A 24,693-nucleotide genomic window follows, 5' to 3' on the forward strand; every position below is an offset into this window, starting at 1 on the left:
ATGTTTATGTAGAATATTGTTGAATTTACATCTAGTAAATACAGGGGAGCTCTTTACACTGGGTTCTCCAAAGACACTGATGTTCCAAACATTTATTTGACAAACATTTCTTTAGAAAATCCCATAATGTAGATTCTGTTGGCATCTTTTTCTGGTAGCCATGAAAAAGCAGAAATATCAATGAACAAACAAAATCCTTAACTTCCTTATGCAGTGTGAGTGTTACCCTATAGAGAATAATTCGTGACATGGAATTATATAGACATGAAATATATCAACAGTTTGCTCAATCTGTCAAAATGAATAAATGGTGAAATTCCAACAACTGTCATATTGATGATTGGGCTGTTGAATAATGACTTTCTGTAAGTGTCGTAATTTGCCATACCTTTCCCATTTAAGATCTAAGTTTTTTGCAACGTTAAAGTATTTTTTCTTTATGAATAATCAACAGAAGTTACTTTTGGAATCAATATTTTTCTGTGTTTTGGGAAGACCACTGTTTTATGTTTTATATCTTAAGTAAAAAGGCTAGTTGCTTTTGAGAAAGGAAATGTTGATAGAAATGTATTTTAGTAGTTTGAACATATAGTTGATTTACTAATAATATGAATAAAGGGAAATAAAGGGCATCCTCGGCCATTTATCAGTAGAGGATATTTTTCTATAAAAATGTGTACACAAAACAAGTGGAGTCACCATCATGGAGTCACCAAAACCTACAGAATGTGGAGATGTAGTTGTGTGTGTGTGTGTGTGTGTGTGTAAACACAGTTGAGTGAAACAGCAACATTCTTCCATTTAATGAAGCCAATCCAACACTGTCTCTTGAAAGAAAATGTTTATATGTTTTGTTTGTGCTTCTTTTTATTTTCATAAAGAGTAATGATGGATAACTTTGTTCCAGAATAGTGAAACTTTTTTTTTTTTTTAAAAAAACAAAAACAAAAAAAGGATCAAATGTTAATTTTAAAAAATTGTTTTTAGTTTCATATAAGTCAATTTTGTCATTTTAGTTTTATTTTAAATAAAATATGCTGTCTGTGTTCTCTATTGTTAAAGTGAAATTTACTTTGTGACAAAAGTAAATGCCAAGAAATACACAAATGTCGTTTCACTGCAGCCTTTAGGCTATTTAATTTATGGATTAAAAGCAAACATTGCATGTTTCAGTGCATGTACATAATACATAATGCTCTGTCCTTAGCAGAAGTTTGTTAACTTGTCACGTGGCTTCTCAAACTTCAAAGCTGTGCCCTTGAAAGTTGAAAGCTCACAAACTAAACCCATTTTATTTAAAAATCACACATCTGCCACCAGATGTCACTTTCTCACGTTTGACTGAGGTTTATTTTAACCTTGTTAAAGACTATGGATGTTTAAGGCAAGGTTTTTGCAACTAAAGCGCATTTTCAGCTCACATATTTTAATATTCTATATCTGTGTGTATATACTTTCCACAATAATGTTTTATTTAAATGATGCTTAATTAAACACTAATGTACCGCTCAGCGTTAATCACTGCAATCTTTATTAGGCTTTTTCAGAATGTATTGTTCAGACAAGCTAAAGATTTACATTTACATTTACGACATTTAGCAGACGCTCTTATCCAGAGCGACTTACAAAAGTGCTTTGTCATTTACTCATAGAATATATCCTAGTACAGTACAGTAGGTTAGAATCAAACATACCAGTGAACTAGAATACTGTAGAATACAGGGATGAATGCTGATACCTAGAAGAGCAAAATACATAAGGTCTATCTTAAACAATGATAAGTGCTATAAACAATAAGTGCTAGAGTTTGTTAAACAACATAAACAGTACCCTACAATAAGTACTTAATTAGTCAGTCAATATGGCAGCAGTGTCAGTTGTCCTTTAAATATTCTGTAAATAGATGGGTCTTCAGTCTGCGTTTGAAGACTGCAAGGGACTCTGCTGTCTAGACAGCAAGTGGGAGTTCATTCCACCATCTTGGAGCAGGACAGAAAATAGTCTCAATGCTTCTCATCCATGAGACCTGAAGGTATTTCAAGCTGAGCCGTACTTGAGGTTCAAAGTACTCGAGGTACGGATCGGGCTTTGACCATTGACCTCATGTATAAAGGGGCTGGTCCATTTTTGGATTTGTAGGCAAACATCAAGGTTTTAAATCTGATGCGTGCAGCTACACGGAGCCAATGAAGGGAGCACAGCAGTGGAGTAACGTGTGAACTTCAGAAGATTGAAGACCAGTTGTGCTGCCGCATTCTGGACAAGTTGTAGAGGTTTGATGGCTCTTAGAGGAAGACCAGCAAGTAGTGAGTTGCAGTAGTCTAGCTTTCAGATCACAAGAGACTGCACAAGCACCTGGGTAGCTTCTGCGAAAGAAAGGGTCGAATCCTTCGTATGTTACAAAGGAGGAATCTGCAAGATCGGGTTAGATTAGAAACATGATTTGAGAATGACAACTGGTTGTCCAAAGGCTACAGGCAGCTTCGGATGGTGATACCAGGGAGTTGTCAAAGGAAACAGTGAGGTCATGGTAAGGGTTGGGAGTACCTGGGATGAACAGAAGCTCAGTTTTACTGGGGTTGAGCTTCAAGTGGTGGGCTGTCATCCATGACACAATGTCAGTCGAGCATGCCGAGATACGTCTGCAGCCCTGTGTGTCAGAGGGTGGAAAAGAAAGAAATAATTGAGTGTCATCGGCATACCAGTGGTAGGAGAAACCATGAGAAGATATTACATCACCAAGAGAACGAATATACAAAGAGAAGAGAAGGGGCCCCAATACTGAGCCTTGTGGAACACCAGTGGAGAGTCTACACGGTTTGGATGTGGATCCTCTTCATGTCACCTGATAGGACCGTCCATCCAGATAGGACTGAAACCATCTCCAAGCAGAGCCAGTCACACCAAGCCTGAAGAGAACAGAGAGAAGATTGTTGTGGTTCACTGCGTCAAAGGCTGCTGAAAGGTGTAGAAGAATCAAAACAGATGACTGTTTGGCAGCTTTAGCGGCATGAAGTTTCTCAGTCACCGCTATGAGGGCCATTTCTGTAGAATGTGCCGGTTTGTAGCCAGACTGATTGGGATCATGCAGCTGGTTCTGGGTGGGAAAAAGAGACAATTGATTATAAACTGCTCGTTCAAGGGCTTTTGAGAGGAAAGAGAGAAGTGATACCGGTCTGTAGTTGGTAATGCTGGAGCTGTCAAGTGTGGCCTTCTTGAGGATTGGTACCACCCTGGTGGGATGACTTGTGTTTAGGCTTTCACTATTATTGAGTTAAAAAGGAAACAAACACACACACACACACACACACAAAAGGAAGAAAAACAAGCTGTTTGCTAGGCTGAGCAACGACGACTTATTTGCAGTAATCGCTAAACAATGCCTTGTCTGCACTGTCTTCAGGGCTGCGTGTGTCGTATTGAAGTCGGCCAGATGTGTAGCTCCTTGTGTGTGTGTGACACCGGGTTCGTCCAAACTGTGGAGCACGGCACCAGCTAGTGGTTTTGTTTGCTCTCTGTAGCCTGGGTCACCAAGCAGCGCTCCACTGTAAACCTCTTTCTCTTGCTTAGCTGGGTGCTGTCAAATATTCGTGCTTCATAGCTACACAATTAGGCCCAGTGAAATACACAGGTAGTATACTATATTGGTGTTAGGTTAGGTGACTGTTTGTGTGCTGTAAAGAGACTATTTTAACTTTTTGGCTTTATATTTAACAAACAGACTTTAAATATATGGGGTGACATATTTAAATAAAAAGATAACCTAATGCTATATATTGACTTACTATATATTGAGCTTTTATATAGTAAAATGTCCTTATTATGTAGTGTTTTGTTTTAGTTTTTTAGTTTTCGTTTAGTGGTGGATCAGGTAGACTTGTGATTATTTTGGCAGAGCATTCGGGTTTAATTTAACCCACGTGTGTTAAAATGAGTCTAAACTGCTGCTGACCTGTGACAACGCAATTGCCCCGTGGTGTTTGTCATTAACTTTTATTATGTCCAGAATATAGTGCCATCGTGTGGTCACAGACAGAAATGAAAATAGCTGAATATGCAGAGTCCTGTTCAGGTGAGAATTGTCCATGTCAGAATGATATTAAAGGATATGTAGACAGTTTTGCATTTTTAAAATATTATTTAATGGGGCGATAAATATGCATTGTGATAACAGTCGAAGACATACACTGAATTGAATAATGTTCCATTTAGGGTGTTAGGGTTTCAATTTGGGACACTCAAAGCCGTTTTACCAGACGTAGATTTAACATAAATTGCAATTTATAAATTGCACTACAGTCCAAGACCACCATTAATACATGTCGAGAAATTGGCCTCTAATGTCCTATCGTTCAGTTTAGAGCGCTTTGTAAAACCGAGATGCTCAGAGCCCGTTAGTTACTCTCCCTGTTACCGTTACTCTCCAATTGGCTAAACGTTGTGCCAATCATATCTTAGCCACTGACGATTGGATAATTTCTGTTTCGTTCACAGATTCTCAAGTTACAGTACTAAAGAAAACGCATTGATGATTAGCTACATTAGCCTACAAGCTACCTGCAGTCGCAGGTAAAACAAACGCCTTTTTATACACATTTCACTTCAAAAGATCGTCCTTGTGGGCTCCCTGATCTGAAGGATTGAGTATAGTCGCGATCCTGTAGCTAACTAGCCTTGTATATGGAGAATGAACTGAGATGCTGAGGCGTTTGCTGCTAGCGAGCTAGTTTGTGTATTTTTCTGGCTGTGCATTTTACTTTGGTGAGTCTCAAAACAGCAAATCTTTATTTATATATAGCTAGCTAACAAGCCAATCGACGCTTTCTCTTGTTGCTTTGTTAGTTGACCAGTAGGTCGAGTTACTTTCTATCCAAGTTGATTTGTCTTAACCTCCATTAGCTGCGATTTATTTATTTTGGCATCCACTCAACCACACAGAGATTAGCTAGCTAAAATAGCTAGATTAAATCCCAAATATACGACAATGTCAAAATCAAAAGCCGCTAGCGTTATCTTAGTTAGCTACCTTAAGATGACGCTGGCTAGTTCTAGCTGAGGCTGCGGGCTATCTAGCTACGTGTATTTGTAGTAATAATCAGCTACTTACCTGGCTAATATAAGCACAAATAACGCTTCCTTGTTGTAACTTACTACCTAGGTGTATTTGTCCAGTAAAAGCTATGTTTTGGTGAAGCTTATTTACCATTACAATGCAAAATGTTTTAAGTGCATACAAATGTATGTTCTAACTAGCGAGCTGTCGTTGGATTAATTCGATAACGTTAGCTATCTTTCGCGTACTAGCTTGTTAATTAACACGTCTTTTCACTCGCGGACGTTCAGTCGCCACAGCAAAAAGCATTCGTAGTGTGTTGAGTTTTACACTTAATCTGGCTAGTGCTTTTAAGAAGCAGAAAACGAGATAATACGGCTACAAATGCTGTTATTGTGTTTTGTGACTTAACGCAATGTGCGGGCGTCTAACGATCAGGAATAAATGTTTAAAATAGCTGGTTTAATTTGAGCAGACGTTCGACCGAAAGCAATTCTGTGTGGTCGCCCCCCGCACAGATAAAACAGCTAGCTAGCTCGCCACAACAAGCTTAGTTTAGACAGTTAATTGTTGATGGCCTTTTTTTTTCTTTTCTAAAATTAAATTTAAATGTGTAGCTATTTATACTTGTTAGCGGCCATTATCGACCGCACTGGTATGTCTTGGGTTCGCTTTTTCTCCAGCCCAGTAGGTTGAGACGATATTAAATCTGTCACCTAACTAAAATAAATGGCAAGATCTGAAAACAACTTAATCTCCAAGTTATTATATATTCCTTAGTGTACGTGTACGTACTAGTGTGTGTGTGTGTATGTGTGTGTGTGTATATATATATATATATATATATAATACACACAGACTTGTGGAAATCATTTGGCCTTGAACCTGGGTGGGGGCTATGATGTTCACAGAAACTAACCTTCTGTTAGGAAACACTTTCCTCATGGCGGTGTTTTGTATTGGATTACGAGCATCATTTACAATGTTTTCACTGAGAAACATGATTCTTCCTTAGGATACAAAAAAGTAATGCATTTAAAGTAAGGCCATATGAGTTGTCTCTTCTCATGATAAGTGGTTGAAGGTGACTCTAAGTTTTATCCTGGAGCCCAAGAGAACTGCATTTTTATTAGCCGTTACCCAGACGTGCTTCAACAGGTCTTTTGTAGAGCAGTGAAATAGCATATTAGTTGTAATTTTGCTTAACATTTTGTTAGAGGCCTTTCACTAATGAATTGACAGCAAGATATGAACCATACAGTCCCCCCCCCCCCAGTTTGAATAATAATTCTTTTGGTAGGTTATTGAAATATGATGTGCCATCAATTAGCTGATTCTGGGATAAATTGTTATTTTTGTGTGTGTCTACAGTTGGCTGAAGAAGAGGAAATAGACAATTGAAGGTTTGGAGCTGACTACTTCTATTTTCATCTGCTTTAGTGTCCTCTCTGTGTATGGAGCAATGGCCCCTCTCATTCTCTCTGAACCGTGTCACTGATCAGATCCACTGGAACCCCAAAATGGAGAGAAAACGCAGAAAGAAATGAAAATGTAAGCCATGTGTTACTCAGGCTTCTCAGAGTTCCGAATATAAACTAATCCAGAATTAACAGGATTGTTGCTTTTCATCAGCCACATTAATGCAGTGATTTGAGGGGCACCATCACTTTTAGACTCCTTTGGTTGGATGGGTTATAAACTGAACTGCACCTCAGGCATCATGGCCCCAACAATGGTGTGGCTCGTCCTGGTTTTGGCCCTGCTGGCAGGGCACTTGCCCCTGGCAGGCACTAAGGAAGGCCAAGGGACTCCCAACTTGTCTTCATCTTCCTTTGCCTCTGATGGATTCTTGAGCTCCAACTGCTCACAGATAACCCTGAAACTGGACTTTTCTTCTAAAGTAGTGGAACATGGTAAGTGTAGACTTTTGTTGTAAATAAATAACTTCTTTGTGTCATCAAACATTTTGGTGCAGATGGCAACAACCAGTTAGAGGGTCTTTGTGAGCAGGTTTAAGAGCACGGAGGTTATGGAGGGTTTGTCATGTGATCACGCAAAGTTCTAAGGCAGGGATAGCCAGCTTTGTTCCTTGAAATCTTAGTTTAGTTCTCTCACACAATGAGCTAATGCTCAGCAGTTCCTGAACACTTCTGTCTGATAAATCTAGTTCATTTCATTAAGGTTGGAACTTTGCTTTATAGGACAATATAGAAGGCAAAATGGTTTATTTATTTTAAGCAAGGATTCTTAAAGAAACCACCAATTTTATTTATAGATTTAATCACATTTATATACTTATCTTTTTAATTTCATCTTCACTAACTTTATTAAGAAAATGTCAGACCTACAAAATAAAAAAGGTATTAATGTGAAAAATCTGTATTGAAAATCAAGGTTTGTAGTGTTTCCATTATTGGAATCTGGGCCCAGGGTTCTTGGTTTTAGCCTTGGTTTGAACAGTACTGTGGATTTTCTTTAATGAAATTGCTCCAAAAAGCTTCAGGAACACAATAGTGTAAATGTTTTCAGTAAGAGATACATGGATGATTTTGTTTAATGTTTGAGTAAAATTGATGGGTGAAATGTTCAGCTCTTGCAAAATGTCGCAAATTAAGCTATGGCTCTATCATGTCACAAATGAAGTAGTGCTTTTTATCAGGGCAAAAGCATCCACTGTCCCCCCCCCCTTGTATGTGTGGACAAGACCTATGTGTGCTACAGTGCTTGTTAACTTGCTGCAGTTTGGGGATCTCCAAGAACACTTCATTTGCTGGCACATCTCCAACTTGGAAAATGTGCATGTTCATTGGTTCCATGTGTACAAGTTCTAAAAATCCAATCTGACCTCTCCAATACACAGTGGCATTGGACAGCCTCCCTCTGTCTATTTGTGTGTGTGCTCATGCACTGTTCTGTGTGTGTGTAGGGGCAAAGCATAACCCGTTGAGTGACCTGGTTACTGCTCTGTGAATGTGGCCTTTGTACCATGTTCTCCTGCTTTGTTCATTCACACTTTCTCCACTTGCATAAGGGTATTATGGGACTGGTGATTATGTTGGTAAGGCAACATAGAAAACCTTTTACTTGGCTCCTGTGAATTTTGGGTGTAAAGCCAAAATGTAATGAAATAAACACATTATATTTTAGTAGACAATAATACTGATTCATAATTTATAATTCTACATAAAGGGGGAAAATTTTAAATTACCCCTGATCTAGATTACTGTTCTGTCTCATGCACATTTCTTGCCAGTACATGTGCACAATAATTTTCATAGCTCTTGAGCCGCAAATGAAACCCAGGAAAGGTGGTCACTTAGCTGGGATTTCCGAAAACAAGAAATGTTGTGTAATGAATTGTACAAACACAGTTAATGGAAGAACATGGTTGTCTATCCCCTCAGCTCAACCCACCCCAGCTATGTTGGCATGGAGACAGCTGGATACCCTCCTGTTACAGTTTGTGTTGGGCTTTTTTTGTGCAGTGCGGAATTGTCTGAAAGATGAGTCGATATTTTATCCCTACCCTTTAGACCCTGTGGGGAAGTATTGATGCTCTGATTGTTCATGGTGGCCTAAAGAGACTTGGTTTAGTTTTTGTTCTGAGCCCTGGTCCCAGTGTTTGGACCCACAGTATGCACATGTAGATACCAAACTACACAACACTATTCATTTAGATGATGAAATCCGCACAAAAAGGCTTTAGAGCTTCCTATATTAGGTGATTTGAGAGTGAGCTGTCCCTGTAGTTACTGCCTTTGTAGATTAACATCTACAAACACTGCTCCATTGCAGAATGTAGTGAATTGGTGCATTCAGACAAAATCGAAGCCCACATGAAAGCTTTGATGAAAAATGTGAGGTGTATTCCTTGGCAGCAGGTGGGAATGAATCCTACAGACATGTCTGTTCAGGAACAAGGAAGTCAGCGTGCAGGTATGTTTGTTAATCTCATTTGCTCTCGCTTTCTTACTCAGAGTACATCGTAGCATTTAACGGCTACTTCACGGCCAAGGCTCGCAGCCACTTCATCAGTAGTGCCCTGCGAGGTGTCGGGGCAGTGAACTGGCGCATCATGCCCAGGGAGAACCCCGCCAGCGACTACCCGAGTGACTTTGAGGTGGTGCAGATCCGGCAGGACGCACACAGCAGCCTGCTCACCCTGCAAGACCACCCCTACATCAAGAGGGTCACGCCCCAGCGCAAGGTCTTCCGCTCCCTCAAACTGCTCGCTGGTGAGTTTGGCCCAGAAATCCCTTATGGGTGAGAACGAGCAGAAACCTCCTCATTCCTCATTTCACTGATATTCTGTTGTCATTTTTACACTTCTTGGGATTCTGTACAATGCGGTTCCAATTGTTGCAATTGAGAAATACATTTTCTTGTTATTTATTATTTTTATTTGCGTGCATGTTTTTAAAATCCTTTTTTGCTTAAAACAAGTGTTTTTTTGTCATTTTGTTATTGGGGTAGACTAGCCTGGTGGTAACCTACTGATAAACGGCACTCGTTAACTCTTCTCTTGTTATGTCAGTGCTGTTACTTATTCATTTGAAAAGATTTTTCTTTGTGTGGCAGCATAAAAATTGCCAGCCTAAATTCCTATATGAGCTCTTTTGTAATTGGTGGTTTTTTTTTTTTGTTTTTTTTTTTTTTATAATTTGAAAGTAGCCTGATGAAGGTCCACTGCTTCAAATCCTCTCTTTTTCCAATTACTGTGCCGATGCCTTTAATTTATGAAGCATACACACACAACACTAATGTGTTGTTTCTCGGTTGTTAATTTGAAATGAAAGGTTGGACTAAGTGTGCATGGGAAGTACCCCCCCACTGTGTTCCTGGGTGGGGAGCAGCAGGGGGCAGACAGAACAGTAAGCGTGCGTGTGTGTTGGAGTGGTTCTGTGTCTGAATGTGAGTGCGTGTATGTGTCTGCCTTCCACTAGAAGAAATGGCCCCCAAAGGAGTGTGCAGTGAAAGAATGCTGTGTTTCTGCTTCACATGCATACCTTCCTTCACCCAGACAAGAATCACATTAACGTGTCAGTCTACACCTTCCGTAAAGAGGTTCTGGAATTTACACAGCAGCACACCCCTTCAAACCAACATCCCTCTTTCACCCTTCAGAAAAGTTGCTGAGTAGCCTGCATCAAGTAGCCTGCACCATGAAGCCATGCAAGCTGAGCCCATCAGTCTGCAGCACACTCACTCCTACACCCTCTCTCCGGCTCTCGTTATCAAGAGCAAGCAGACCTCGCTGTGTTCCAGCTAATAGCAGCATGACATGCTATTGCAGTTGGAGTGCAAAGCAGAAGAGATTAAGTGGCCCTCGGTCAGCCTTCTTGGCTGTGTCTGAAGGACATATGAGGCAGTAATTATTAAAGTATTGCTCTCTGAGCACAAGGGTGAGCGACTTGAATTTAATACGGTTACTGTCTAATGGAGGATTCTTATGAACACACAGCTCTGACATGGTCTTGTTCGACGTCCACTCTCCGCACCTGTGCTGGATTAGGGTGCAGCTCTTTACATCCACGCTTCACTGCTTTTACATAAACATCAGCTCAGGCCTCAGGAGTGGGTGACTTTTGCCTCGCTGTCCTGCAGTGGCACTTGGGAGCTGCTCAGAAAGACGTGACATAGCTTTGAGAACCACAGCTACAAAGGTGTCTGTGTTGTACAGTGTGATTGCATTGGCTTGATGTAGGCAGAGAAATGTTAATTTGTGAAAGAGGTGCAGATGGGCGCAATCTGCAGATGGGCGCAATCTGTGATTGCAGAGGGGTTGGTTCAATGAAAAACATTAATTTACCATTCCTGAAATTTGCTGAATCGCTGCAGCAATTCATTTTAATTTGAACCTTTCAGCTGTGATTGTAATAAAAGTGGTGATTTGTTTTTCTGACCTGCACCCATCAGTTGAAATGTACTTGCAGAGCTCTGGGTTATGGAACAGATGAGCGCACCTGTGGGTAGTAAATTGGATGTGAAATGCAGAGCATCGAGTGCGTCTTGGAGGATAAATGGAGGTGGTGGAGAAGCACCATCACTCGTGCCTAAATCTCACCCAGTTTGGGTGCTTTTCTTGCTTGCATTTTTCTTTCCCCTTGGGTATGTGTACTCATAGGACATCTGTATACCTTTCAGGAGACCAGCTATTTTGCTGCATTGTTCTTTCTTTTCCAGAGCTGTCAGGCAGATAAAATAATTGCTTCTGCTGTGGGCTCATCTGCCTGCTTGTGCTTTTTAAAATTCCTCTCTTCCTTTCCTTGCCCCTGCCAGTGGGAGGCGATGGTGGCTCCTCCTGTAACGACACGCGCTGGATGCAAAAGTGGCAGTCGTGGCAGTCGTCCCGGCCGCTGAGGAGGACCAGTCTGTCTCTGGGCTCGGGCTTCTGGCATGCCACGGGTCGACATTCTAGCCGCCGCCTGCTCCGGGCCATCCCCCGCCATGTGGCCCACATCCTGCAGGCTGATGTCCTCTGGCAAATGGGCCACACTGGTGAGTGTGGGATTTAGGATTCAAATATTTCTTAGCTGTTGATATTACATGTTTATTATCCCAGTCTCACATCACTAATTTTTAATTTATTAACAGGCTCAGGGGTGAAAGTGGCTGTGTTTGATACTGGACTTAGTGAGAAACATCCCCACTTTAAGAATGTTAAGGAGAGGACCAACTGGACGAATGAGAAGACACTGGATGATGGTAAAGCTAAAATTCTAACTGGTTTTGCATAGAAAGGTAAAGACTATAACCTATAGCTGGGGTTTTCACATGTTCATTTGTTTAACAAAATGTCTGTACCTGCAAGTATATTAAACATACACATTTTCTTATGGTGCATTCATCACCTCACAGCTAAAAATAAAATGCATGTTTGTTTTGCAGTGTATCTTTGCATGCATTAAGAGACACATTCATCACATTTCATTTAGAAAAAGGCATGCTTCATGCAATATAAACACAATCCACACCTTTGAATGAAACCTAGGTAGATATTGGATTTAAATCCCTTCATGCAGTAAATGTGACAGACATGAAGGCAATGAATGCGATTGTGTTCTCTCTAAGGCCAGACATTTGTTCTAAAATCCTATTTGATTAGTGCCAAGATGAAATTAAATCAACCCTCTGATCGGTGAAGAGGTAGCACCTTATCCGAACAGCACATGGCACATAATTAAGATTCTTTGTTTTCCTACTTGAAAGTATTCAAAAAAGAGAGAAAATGAGAAAAATGAAAGTTTTACGTTTCGATACAATCGTCTGTACTTCCCTTGGTCTTTTCTGAACATCTCTCTCTCACACACATACATGCATGCATATATATATACACACACACACACACACACACAGATACATACATCTGGATTTAACTAAGCAAATAGGTAAGAGCCTCCCATTGGATAATTACTGCACGGGTGATTGTTTCAGCTGGCAACAAGTTATTTAACCCTAACTGATGCGGTGAGTAGCTTCTCATTTATTAAACAACCATGTCGAAAGACACAGCCTGTGGTTGTGGAAAAGATGTTGATCTGTTTCAGAAGGGTCAAATCATTGGCATGCATCAAGCAGAAAAAACATCTAAGGAGATTGCTGAAACTACTAAAATTGGGTTAAGACCTATCCAACGCATTATTAAAAAGTGGAAGGACGGTGGGGAAACACCTTCAAGAAAGGAATGTGGTCGGAAAATTTTTTTTGAATGCTCGTGAACGGCGATCACTTGGACGTGTGGTGAAATCAAATCATACAAAAGCAACAGTAGAACTCAGGGATATGTTTAATAGTGAAAGTAAGAGCATTTCCACACACACAATGCAAAGGGAACTCAAGGGATTGGGACTAAACAGCTGTGTAGCCTTAAGAAAACCACTTGTCAGTGAGGCTAACCGGCAAAAACAGCTTCAATTTGCTAGGGAGCATAAAGTTTGGACTCTGGAGCAATGGAAGAAGGTCATGTGGTCTGAGTCCACATTTACCCTGTTCCAGAGTGATGGACGCATCAGGGTAAGAAGGGAGGCAGCTAAAGTGATGCACCCATCATGCCTAGTGCCTACCGTACAAGCCTGTGGGGGCAGTGCTATGATCTGGGGTTTCTGCAGTTGGTCAGGTCTAGGTTCAGCAACGTTATCTGTCCAAAGAATGAGGTCAGCTGACTACCTGAATATACTGAACAACCAGGTTATTCCATAATGGATTTTTTTTTCTTCCCTGGTGGCACGGGCATATTCCAAGATGACGATGCCAGGATTCTCAAATTGTGAAAGAGTGGTTAGGGACCATGAGACATCATTTTTCACATGTGGATTGGCCACCACAGAGTCCAAACCTGAACCCCACTCCCCTAAATGTTAATCATTCTGTAGGAATCTTGGCCCGTGTGGACAGGATAGCTTCTTGCAGTTGCTGCATATTAGATGGAGGTGCTGACGTGCTCTGAACAGCCCATTCTACCTTGCCCCAGAGATGTTCTTTAGGATTAAGATCTGAGGACTGTGAAGGACAGCGACACAAGAGAAAACTTTTGTCATGTACCTGGAAACAGTCCAGGACACTCTGACCCTTGTGGCATGGTGTGTTGTCCTGCTGAAAGTGTCTTTCTCCCATAGGGTAAACAGCTGCCATGAAGGGATGAACTTGGTTAGACGCAATGTGTATGTAAGCCCTACTGTTCAGCAACCATGCCCAGGTATTGGAGGACCCACGGTATGCCAAGAAAACGAGAGCCCACCTTGTTACTCTACCTCTGCCAGTGTGATCTGATGACACATAACAGGAAGGGCTCGTTATTACATGCTGCTTGCGCCGAATTTGCTGCATCTTAGTGGTGGCCGCGTTCCTGAAAGTATTATTTTGTCTGAAAGTACATTTTACAAATTGACAACATTAAGTCTTGAAATCAGTCACACTGTAGCTAGCTAGCATTAGCTACTCCTATGATTAACTTGTATCACTGATTAGGTCCGTTTAGATGAGGAAGAATCTGTGTGGATGGATGTTTATCAGCATTTTTCAGTATTGTTCAATCTGGTTATATATACTGACAAATGGCATTAGCGGGCTATCTAGCGTTAACTAACTATAATGTTACCAAAATCTAGGCCAGATGGCTAGCAGGCATCTCGGCAGGAGATTTTCACCCAACTGCTAATGCTATACAGCTCAACATGTTTCATGAAATATAACTAACTAGCTACATATTTTGCAAATATGTCTTGAAGTCTTCTCGGAAATCAGCTCTATATCTACATCTAGCTTTGGCTGGCTTTGAACATTACAGTGAAGTAACAGCAAGGTTAGCTAAGATATAGAATTGAGCTAACGCTAACTATGCTGTCAGTAGCAAACTACCATAAGAAAGGATCGGGTACATGGTTGAGATTTATAGCTAGCTAGCTAGCTAACCTAGATCACTTATTTTTTGCTTTTATCTGTAGTCATTGCTATCGATTTCGTGATCCAGTTTTTGCGTAAAGTCTGCCTAATTTAGCTGGCTCTCTCTCATTCTCATATTATATATATATATAAGTTGTTTGTTTGTTTGTGTGGGGTTTTTTTTTTTTTGGTTGTTTTTTTCCCCCTGGCAGTTTTTTCAGTTTCTTGCCCGCTTGGTTTATTCAGTGTTCTTACGCCTTTTCAAAATGATGTGCCTTCAACATTATCTTGAAAGTATCTGTTCCTCAATGTCCATGTTTACAAAATTAATATTTAAGAATTATTCAAAATTATTTTATTTTCACATGTAATTGAAATATAATTTAAAACCAAATTTACAGCAAATAGCATTCAAAAGTCTTAAAAAATGATAAAATCTGACTTGAGGATGCCTGCAGGCATCCTAGATCCCCTTTTGCTGGATGTTTTTTCCTTGTTCACACCATTCTCGGTGCACTCAACACTGTTGCACAAAAAACCCAAGGTTGCTAGTTTTTGAAATGCTGAGCCCGGCTAGCCTAGACTGTGTCTCGTTCAAAATCGATCAATTTTCCCATTCTAATGTGGATTCACACTGGAACTGATCCAAGAAATACTTCCTTACCTTTTTGTTGTTGCTGTACTTCACTATATGTCTCTAATGTCCGTATAGGGAAGCTCCAGTTGTGAAAGGGCAGGTGACTACTAAAGTGGCATTTCATTGCATGTGAACTATACTTTTTTGCACACGTACTTGCTATAATCTTTTATATTAACTTGTGTTAAAAATCCTTAGCCAAACCAATCTATGTCGGATAGAGCTCTGTAATCGGTACATATTTAAGCCATGGACAAACAAAACTTGACTTAAAAAAAAATCATACTGAACCTGAAAAGTCTTGTGACTTAATTAGTTTTAAGTGAGTGTGTTGCATTTTACAGCTGTGTGCTGAATTTAAAAATCCTGTTCAGCACAAAATGGAGTCGACCAGACTAGGGTATGAATAAAACATTAAAGGGAGAAATGACCAAGTAAATGATGTGAATTTCAGAGGACCTAGAGCATTGTCACGGAGGACTTGGATTAGGTCTTTTGATTTTGAAGGGTTTTTGGCTCTATACTGACATGTATTTGTTTTATTTTGGCACTCAATCTGGGTACTTTTAGAAAGAGAAATGTGTGGCCTCAGACAAAAGAAAATACAATGGTGTCCATGGCATTCATGTGTCACCTTTGTTTTGCAAAGAGGTTGAAATGTTACACCTACTTGGACTTCTTTCAGAGGTTTGGGTTGTATTTCAAAATGTCATAAACACTTCATTTATGAAAAGGATCGTCACCCTGTTTGTGTGCAGTAATGGAAAAAAAAAAAACAGCGTTGGCATTTCAGTTTTGTTTTGAAATGATAATTTTGTGTACTTAACAGGAAATCAATACCAAAGCTAACTAACTTGCTTTTGTGTAATGTGTTTTTCCTCCATTTATTTCTTATGTTCTCTTTTATAAATTCTCTTTGCAAATGTGCCGGCAGGCTTGGGCCATGGCACGTTTGTGGCTGGAGTCATAGCCAGCATGAGGGAATGTCAGGGCTTCGCTCCTGACTCTGAGCTGCACATCTTCAGAGTGTTCACCAACAACCAGGTTTACACACATGCGCGCGCACACACACTGTCTGTGTTGGTCCTTTATCATTATATGGCCATAGTGTATAAATACCAAAATGAATGTCTAAATTGTATTAATGTTTAACATTAATGACTGAACATTCCTTTCAGGTGTCCTACACATCTTGGTTTCTGGATGCCTTTAATTATGCAATCTTGAAGAAGATCGATGTGTTAAATCTCAGCATTGGAGGTCCAGACTTCATGGACCATCCTTTCGTCGATAAGGTACATCAATCTCATTGTTGCTGGCTTCATAGAACCCAAAGATTTGATGTCACCTTCAAAGTTTTTACTGCAGTCTCCTGTGTTTTTTTTTGTTTTTTTTTTGCATTTTTTGGTTTCACAATCGCATCCTAGCAACCCTTATTTATTTTTTATTTTTAAATGAAGATTATGTGGATATTTCTAGAAGAGACTCTAAACATAGACATACATGTGGTTGATGGGCTGTGCATGTCTGATCTGACTGCAGATAACCTTCACAGCAATGTCATATTAACCAAACATTATGACAAATTAAGATATGACACTTTATCATGACTTGACATGACACATCATGCTAAGAGAACATCGTGACATTTAAACAAAAATGGCTCCCATTAGTTCAACATGATGAAGGTCAAAGAGAATAAACCTTCAGTGATTAATAGACACAGTTTGCTATTGTGTAAAATAATTGTTGAACACGAATACTTTTCTGGAATTGCGCCAGGTTTGGGAGCTCACAGCAAACAGAGTGATCATGGTGTCTGCAATTGGGAATGATGGCCCTCTCTATGGGTGAGTGCTTCAGTCATACACATGGATTATCTGTCTTGGCAATATGTTACTACATCAAAAATCAGTTACATGCCAAGTTGTTTGTGTATGTGTGTGTGAATGTGTGCATTCATGTTACAGCACTCTGAACAACCCAGCCGATCAGATGGATGTGATAGGGGTTGGTGGGATTGATTTTGAGGACAACATCGCCAGGTTCTCCTCAAGGGGAATGACAACATGGGTAAGTCCTGTTTCATAACAACACCACAGAACTATAGCCCTATTCTGGAGGTGTGTGAACAGGCTTGTCAGTGCATGTCATGGAATTTTAGCTGACCTTAAAGGGCAGACGTATCCTGTTTAATATCTGTAACTTGGAGCAGGTGTTGGAGCCAGTGGATCCTGTTCTGTCTTCAAACTATGCGCTTTTCTAAAGAGATCATTTCTATATGGGTTCAAGAAGCAGTGAAGCATTCTAGAGCTGATGTTATTGTTTAGGCTGTTGAACAGCTGTGCTGTCTCTTCTGGCTATAAATTGCAGGTCTGTGCCACATTCGTAGTAATTCCACGTAGTAATTCTACGAATGTCTGTTACATTGTTGATTGAGTGATATTAGGCTTATGGGCTTACAATACTAATACAGCACTCTATTAAACTAAAAACATATTAAACTATAGGCTTCCAACATTTTCTCCCTATGTGACTTTTTTGCTTCTTTTCTTTAGTAGCCATAACAATGGCAGTGGTTAACTCTCACTCATGTTCTCTCTGTCTGTCTGCCTCCCTCTCTCCCTCTTTCTCGTTCTCAGGAGCTGCCAAGTGGCTATGGCAGGGTAAAGCCTGACATTGTGACCTATGGCTCTGGCGTGCGTGGGTCAGGAATGAAAGAGGGCTGCCGCTCTCTCTCCGGCACCAGCGTGGCCTCGCCTGTAGTGGCTGGTGCCGTCACGCTGCTCGCCAGGTGAGACGTGCCGTTGCAAAGCGTCTTTTTTTTTTTTTTTTTGTGGACCTTTTAGTTAGCTTTGAAATGAATAGAGTTAATGAAAGTAAAGGTGGTGAGGTGCAAATTTTAAAAAGATTGCACCGCTGCTGAAAGGGTGTGGTGCTCGTTCCAGCCCCCTGTGCGTCAGAGGTTGTGTGTCCCTGCCCCCTCTGCTACTGAGGCAGTGTTTTGATATAGGGGAGCAGATAGGAGGGTTGTTATGGCTGGTCCTGGCCCTCACTGTCCTTTGTGCTGACATGTTTTGTTGGTGTTGAAGCCAGCCTTCAGTGCACTCTCTGGAGATAACTACCCAGAGGGCTCAGGGTCACACTGTACATGGAGCCTGCCACACATGTTTTCTGTTTTATTGTCAGTTCTTTTGCACTCTCTGACTTGTCCTATATTAAGGTGAAACCTGAGACCATGAGAAAACTACTTTTCAGTTATTGCAGAAGTGGGCGTCTTCCTTAATCAGCGTATTTGATTGATTGTGCATATACGGTGCCTTGTATTCATACCTGGAGAAACACATGGAGATGCTAAAATGGTATTACATTTGTACAAGCTACAGCCCTGAATTATTTTACTGACGCAAGATCGAAGCTGGAACAGAATAAAAACGTGGACTAGCTGGGTGTCCCTGAAGACTGCACTGAAAGCCCCTGTCCTGGTTAATTAAGGAGAGAAGCCATAAAAGAGAGGCTGGAAGGGCTCTAGAGTTAGTGTGTAGAACAGCTGATAAAAGGCTATAAGTGTCTGGGGGATGAGCTGGACTGGAGCAGACACTTCGTCTCCATGCTTGTGGCCCCGTGCTCCTTTTGTTCCCAGGGATGCCTGCGGAACCGAATCATCGACAGATTTCCTCAGAGGAGCCGAAGTCAAAAAGAACAAGGGCAGAGTAAATGAACAGAATCAATCTTGTCTGCCTTGGAGAAAGACAGAATGCTGTCTCAGATCCTCTCCCTTATCCTGCTGCCCCTATCCTGTGTAGGTCACCGCTTAGGCTGGAATGGCCTGCACGAGTCCGTTTTTCACCACATACCTCCATTTTCTTTCTTGATCTCATTTCTTGGTTCTTGGAGGTGCTTGACCCCTGCCCACCAGTTCTTCTTTATTACCATGAAGTTGGTGTGTTCCAAGCCCCTTCCATCAAGCTGAAGTTCTTTTGCCACTTAAACAGTATCGGTCCTCATCAGATGAATTCAGTTTATAGAGCTGTTGTGTTACTCGTTATGATTTTTCTATCTGGGCTTCTCATTTTGTTGCCCTTTGCTTTTTTTTCAGTACGGTGCTGAACAGAGAGCTGGTCAACCCAGCCAGCATGAAGCAGGCTCTGATCGCATCAGCACGCAGGCTTCCTGGGGTCAACATGTTCGAACAGGGCCATGGAAAACTAGACCTGCTCCGAGCCTACCAGATTCTCTACAGCTACCGGCCGCAGGCCAGGTGAGGCTTGCTCATGGCCGCCTCACTTCCTACTCCTCCACAAGTACACAGTTTCCTACTCCTTGCATTCTGATAGTAGAGCAACCCCCATATCTACCAACCATTGCACTCGGTGCTCCAGTTTGACTCTGGCTTGTTAACTTTGCATTCCACCTCGGTGAAGCGCATGAGCTTTTGTTTCGTAGTGCTAACCCGAACCCTCTGCTGGCCCGCTGTCTGATCTGTGTGTAATTTTTCTTCACTGCAGTCTCAGTCCCAGCTACATAGATCTGACCGAGTGTCCCTACATGTGGCCCTACTGCTCCCAGCCCATCTACTACGGCGGCATGCCAACCATAGTCAACGTCACCATCCTCAATGGCATGGGTGTGACCGGCAGGATTGTGGACAAGGTAAGAAACTGCTCATTCCACATAAACCAGTGCTGAGTGACTAAGTATTCTTGATCACTTGAGTAATCTTGATTCTTGTATTACTCGGTATGTAGTGTACTTTTTCTTTTTGCGTATTTATTTACTATAGTTGTGTTTGATGTTAAGATGAGATTTAACAGGCTACATAAAACAACACCTATTCTTAGACTAACTAACCCTGCACCTGCCTTCCCTGTCCAGCCGATCTGGCAGCCCTACCTGCCCCAGAACGGGGACCACATTGACGTGGCCGTATCCTACTCCCCCGTGCTGTGGCCCTGGGCCGGCTATCTGGCCGTGTCCATATCCGTGGCCAAGAAAGCGGCATCCTGGGAGGGGATTGCCCAGGGTCATGTCATGCTTACTGTGGCCTCCCCTGCAGAGAATGACGTGAGTGATGGTAGAAATACTTCCACTCTTCCTAGCAGCTGCTCCGAATTCTCCAGGAAAATCAATATGATGTTAAGCTTATGTCCTGATTGACATGAGTATTCGTATTTGTACTGATTGTCAATACAAAGATTTGTTTGTAACTTTCTCTTTGAAAATGGATGTCTGTTAGTGCCATTGTTAGAATGAATATTACATTTGGCTAGTCTTCTCATCTGTGTATGTGGGGGTAGACATGCCATATGCATGAATGCGTGTATATATCAGTGTCCTCAATAAATGGAGGTTGCCACATGAGAAGGATTTGATGTTTTAAGTAACCATAAAAAAAACACCAGTGTGGTCGATTTCTGGTTTATTTCTGTGAGTCCTTTTGACTGGACAACTTGTACATCTTTCAAAGTAATGTAATTACCTAGCTAAATGAAGAATGTAAATGTGAAGTCCGCAGTAGGAGCTGAAATGACCTCCACGGTGAAGCTCCCGGTGAAGGTGAAGATTGTGCCGACTCCTCCCCGCAGCAAGAGGGTGCTATGGGACCAGTACCACAACCTGCGTTACCCGCCCGGCTACTTCCCCCGAGACAACCTGCGCATGAAGAATGACCCACTTGACTGGTACTTTCATGCATCTGTGTCCCTGGTGTTTATTACTAATTGTGAAATACTTAAGAACACCTTGAGGGTAGTGCTGTCTTTTATATAGTGTTTTCATTGTAAACTAAAATGGATGGATGTGAAAATAAAAGTAAATAGAGGGGGTAATTTTGTAAAAAGGCCCAGATTAACTTTCTTTCAGCTCTTCTGTCTTTCTCCCATTAGAGGTCTGTGGTTTTCTTTAGAGTAAATCCATCTGCTTGTTTCTAAAGGAACGGCGATCACATCCATACCAACTTCAGAGACATGTACCAGCATCTCAGGAGTATGGGCTACTTTGTTGAAGTTCTAGGCTCCCCCATCACATGTTTCGATGCCAGTCAGTATGGTGAGTCTGGACATGACCCTCTGGCTTGAGCCAATCTTCATTGAGTAGCAGCATGGGTCTCTTCTCTCTGTACCAGCAGAGTAAGGTGTACTTTGCTTGTTTAAAATGCAGGGACTCTGTTGATGGTAGACAGCGAGGAAGAATACTTCCCAGAGGAGATCTCCAAGCTACGAAGGGATATTGATAACGGCCTGTCCCTCATCATCTTCAGCGACTGGTACAATACTTCAGTCATGAGGAAGGTCAAGTTCTATGATGAAAACACCAGGTATAACTACCTTCCTTTTATCACTATTAACGCTCACTGAGAAGCCGCTGACGACAGCACCATTACTGCACTCTAACTTGAGCGTCACACTGCTAAGAAAATGACTAAAGAAAGTTCACAGCAAAATCTGCTCTTATTCATTAGCCGATTATCAACTTGAATTGTTTCTAAAAGTTAGCCAAAGGTTAATTTAATTGGTCATTTAAAACCTTTAAAATTTCTTTTAAAGCATTTGTATATTCTTTTCATCAATAGTTTTTATAGCACTCCTTAAAAACAGTAGAGCCCTTTTTAATGTCCTTATTTAGCATGGCTATAAAAATTACTAAAAATGACACGGTTGTCATCATATTGTCAAGATCATTGGGGTTTTTAGGTCTTTTCAGAAAGGTGCATGTGAAGCCTTTTTGAAGTTAGTTTTTGTTATAGTTGCTTGCATTTCTATTCATAGGCAGTGGTGGATGCCAGACACAGGAGGTGCCAATATACCAGCTCTGAATGACCTCATCTCTGTGTGGGGAATGGCCTTTAGCGATGGGCTGTTTGAAGGAGATTTCACCATGGCAGATCACGACAGTAAGTTTTTTTTTTTTTTTTTTTTTTTTTTTTTTTTTTTTTTTTTTTTTTTTTTTTTTTTTTTAATGCTTTTGTCTGTCTCCATCATTGTTTTTGATTGCATGGGCCAGTTTGCAGTGTCAGTGGTGAATCAACATTAGAAATTTTTAATTAGCTTGGGTTTATACTTCATCTGGGTTCAGGAAAGTGGTCCTAATAAGAACCAATACGGATAAAGGCTCTTAATTTTTAAGAGATTATTTGCACTGTGACACTGAAGTAAAATCACTGCCCATTAAGCAGCCCAAAATGGTTTAGTTTTGAAATGCAAACAGCTACTATTTCAGACAAAGTTAATTTCCAGGTTTAAGTCAATGAGTCCGCAGAGAGTGTTTAATGGAATGTGACTTTAAGGAGCCATTAGGTTTTGTCAGAGATATGTGCAGCTGGATTTTGTTCCATTTTAGCATATTTTCTTTCTCTCTCTCGTCTTTCTGTCTCGTTAGTGTACTATGCCTCAGGGTGTAGCATTGCACGCTTTCCAGAGGATGGCATTGTTATTGCACAAACTTTAAAGGATCAAGGTAGCCACCATGCACTCTTGCTCCACACCTCATTATTGTTGCCATGGATATATTTGCTTTCTCCCTCTCTTTTTTTTTTTTTTTTTTTTTTTTTTTTTATAAATCTCTAAACACACAACACACAGACATGCATACATGTCAACAACCTAAACCTTGTTTTCTGCTTCTTTCTCCTATTTCCAGGACTAGAAGTCTTGAAACAAGAGACTGCAGTTGTGGAGAATGTTCCTGTGCTTGGACTATACCAAACACCTTCAGAAGGAGGAGGTCGCATTGCACTGTATGGAGACTCCAACTGCATAGATGACAGTCACAGACAGAAAGGTATAGTCACACTTCCTTGTAGGATGTGAAATTCAATCATTCTATGTCTTGAAACCTTACTAGATAAGTCAGTTTCACACTCACATTCAGCTTACTAATTTGTCTTTTTTGTGGATGTGTCGCTGTAGATTGTTTTTGGCTGTTGGATGCCCTGCTGCAGTACACATCCTATGGTGTGACTCCTCCAAGTATTCTTCACTCTCAGAACAAAGTCTTGCCCCCTACAGGCACTGATGGGTCACTACCAGAGAGGCTGGAGGGTAAGGTGGTCACCCCCAATGCTGGCGATCCTCTTCATCTGAATCATTTATTTTGCTGAGAATGAACAATAACAAAATAACAGGACTGTAGAATCAGAAAATACAGTATTCCTACATTCCCATACTAAGAACTTTTTTTTAATTATTATTATTATCTCCCCTTTTATTCTCGTAGGTAATCACCTCTACCGCTACTCAAAGGTGCTAGAGGCCCACCTTGGCGATCCAAAACCTCGGCCCCTGCCTGCATGCCCTCACCTGTCCTGGGCCAAACCGCAGCCACTCAATGAGACTGCTCCCAGGTCAGTTCCCACACCACTCCACATCCAAAGCTTGACAGATGGGAGTGGATTCACTTGATGTCACCTGTTCTCTCTGCAGTAACCTGTGGAAGCACCAAAAGCTGCTGTCTGTGGACATGGACAAAGTGGTGCTGCCCAACATGAAGGCGTATCGACCGCAGGTACGACCCCTGTCACCTGGGGAGAGAGGAGCCTGGGACATTCCTGGAGGTAAGCTGCCTTTGTCAGCCCTATAGCGCTTACGTTAGGCCTTCTGTTTTCAACACTTACTTCTCAAAGGTTAATTCTCAGTGGACTTGTATGTTGTTTGTTTTACTATCTCTTCAGCAAAGGTGAGAATAGAACATGAATCTGTGGCATTGTGTGTGTGTTTCAGGTATAATGCCAGGTCGTTATAATCAGGAGGTGGGTCAGACCATCCCCATGTTTGCCTTCCTGGGCGCTATGGTTGTGCTATCCTTCTTCGTGGTGCAGCTGACGAAGTCCAGGAACAGGCCAAAGCGCAGAAAACCCCGTATTAAACGGCCCCTCTACCTGCAGCAGCAGCAGCAGATACCCCACACAGGCAAAAACCCCACTGTGTGACATGGCCTCGCACCGAGGACTTGTGGACGGTGTGTTTGTGTGTCATTTATTGGACAATGAATTGCCATCTGGCACACTTTGCTTGAAACTGCCACCCACCATGAACCACCCCCTGCACACACCCCTGTCGTGGGGTTTGCCTAACGAGCCTTTCATTCCAATGACCAAAATTGTGTAATTTCTTTTTATTTTTTTATTTTTTTTTAATATATATGTATATTATTTATTGACCATGTTCATTTGATAATTTGACCCTTGTTTTGTAAGTCAACTTGGACAAACAAGAAAAATGTAATATACAACCGTGTAGCATTCTGGAACTTTCTGAACATTTTCAACACCTCGATTTTTGTATTTCTATACAAAATTTGGGTCATTTTGTTCTTTGTGTTCTGTGTTTTTTTTTTTTGTTTTTTTTTTATTTTAATTTTTTTTTTTTTTTATATATGCTTATACTGAATTTTGTAAATACACATCATGATTTTTACCTTTGTTGGTGGGGTAGCACCAACAATGTTAAATATAAATCTCTCATCTGCGATAAAGCAGTTTACCTGACTCTGCCTTTTAATTCCATCAGAGTGTCTCTCAAACAGGATTATAGGGACAGATTTAACATAATCTATTTGAGACGTTTTGAAAATAAATAGAAGTTTGATGGTGGTGGACAAGATGATTTAATTAGCTGAACTATAA

At 41.1% G+C, this 24,693-nt stretch overlaps 3 protein-coding genes across 11 annotated transcripts in view; 2 read left to right on the forward strand and 1 right to left on the reverse strand.

The window, feature by feature from the left end:
• pskh1 (protein serine kinase H1) overlaps positions 1-1,049 on the forward strand; it is an 11,472-nt gene extending 10,423 nt beyond the window's left edge. For all 3 annotated transcript variants that reach the window (XM_027003994.3, XM_027003993.3, XM_035525682.2), the window contains exon 3: positions 1-1,049. This exon is cut by the window's left edge and continues 967 nt beyond it. The gene's annotated coding sequence lies outside the window, so the exon portion shown is untranslated.
• Positions 1,050-1,600: 551 nt separating this feature from the next.
• On the reverse strand, positions 1,601-5,120 carry LOC145658487 (uncharacterized). The gene is made up of 5 exons (XM_081715416.1): positions 5,108-5,120; positions 3,173-3,263; positions 2,846-3,097; positions 2,548-2,650; positions 1,601-2,412 (listed from the first exon to the last, which is right to left on the reverse strand). The coding sequence occupies exons 3-5, from the start codon at positions 3,041-3,043 to the stop codon at positions 2,174-2,176; spliced, it is 540 nt and encodes a 179-aa protein (XP_081571542.1). The 5' UTR covers positions 3,044-3,097; positions 3,173-3,263; positions 5,108-5,120; the 3' UTR covers positions 1,601-2,173.
• mbtps1 (membrane-bound transcription factor peptidase, site 1) lies at positions 3,308-24,545 on the forward strand. 7 transcript variants are annotated; one of them, XM_035525612.2, is made up of 24 exons: positions 3,308-4,569; positions 6,425-6,604; positions 6,686-6,966; positions 9,031-9,288; positions 11,333-11,551; positions 11,648-11,758; positions 16,006-16,115; positions 16,250-16,366; positions 16,854-16,921; positions 17,042-17,144; positions 17,714-17,865; positions 19,171-19,332; positions 19,580-19,724; positions 19,947-20,135; positions 20,580-20,752; positions 21,004-21,119; positions 21,231-21,387; positions 21,839-21,963; positions 22,449-22,526; positions 22,710-22,850; positions 22,979-23,110; positions 23,286-23,412; positions 23,492-23,622; positions 23,789-24,545. In XM_035525612.2, the coding sequence occupies exons 3-24, from the start codon at positions 6,741-6,743 to the stop codon at positions 23,995-23,997; spliced, it is 3,249 nt and encodes a 1,082-aa protein (XP_035381505.2). In that variant the 5' UTR covers positions 3,308-4,569; positions 6,425-6,604; positions 6,686-6,740; the 3' UTR covers positions 23,998-24,545. The 7 variants fall into 7 exon arrangements, with proteins under 7 accessions (XP_035381505.2, XP_081571538.1, XP_035381508.2 ...); XM_081715412.1 differs by having other exon boundaries at positions 6,425-6,966; XM_035525615.2 differs by having other exon boundaries at positions 6,494-6,966.
• The last annotated feature ends 148 nt before the right edge of the window (positions 24,546-24,693 follow it).

Source organism: Electrophorus electricus, chromosome 6 (genome assembly GCF_041902795.1).
Source record: "Electrophorus electricus isolate QZ-2024a chromosome 6, ASM4190279v1, whole genome shotgun sequence".
NCBI lineage: Eukaryota > Metazoa > Chordata > Actinopteri > Gymnotiformes > Gymnotidae > Electrophorus > Electrophorus electricus.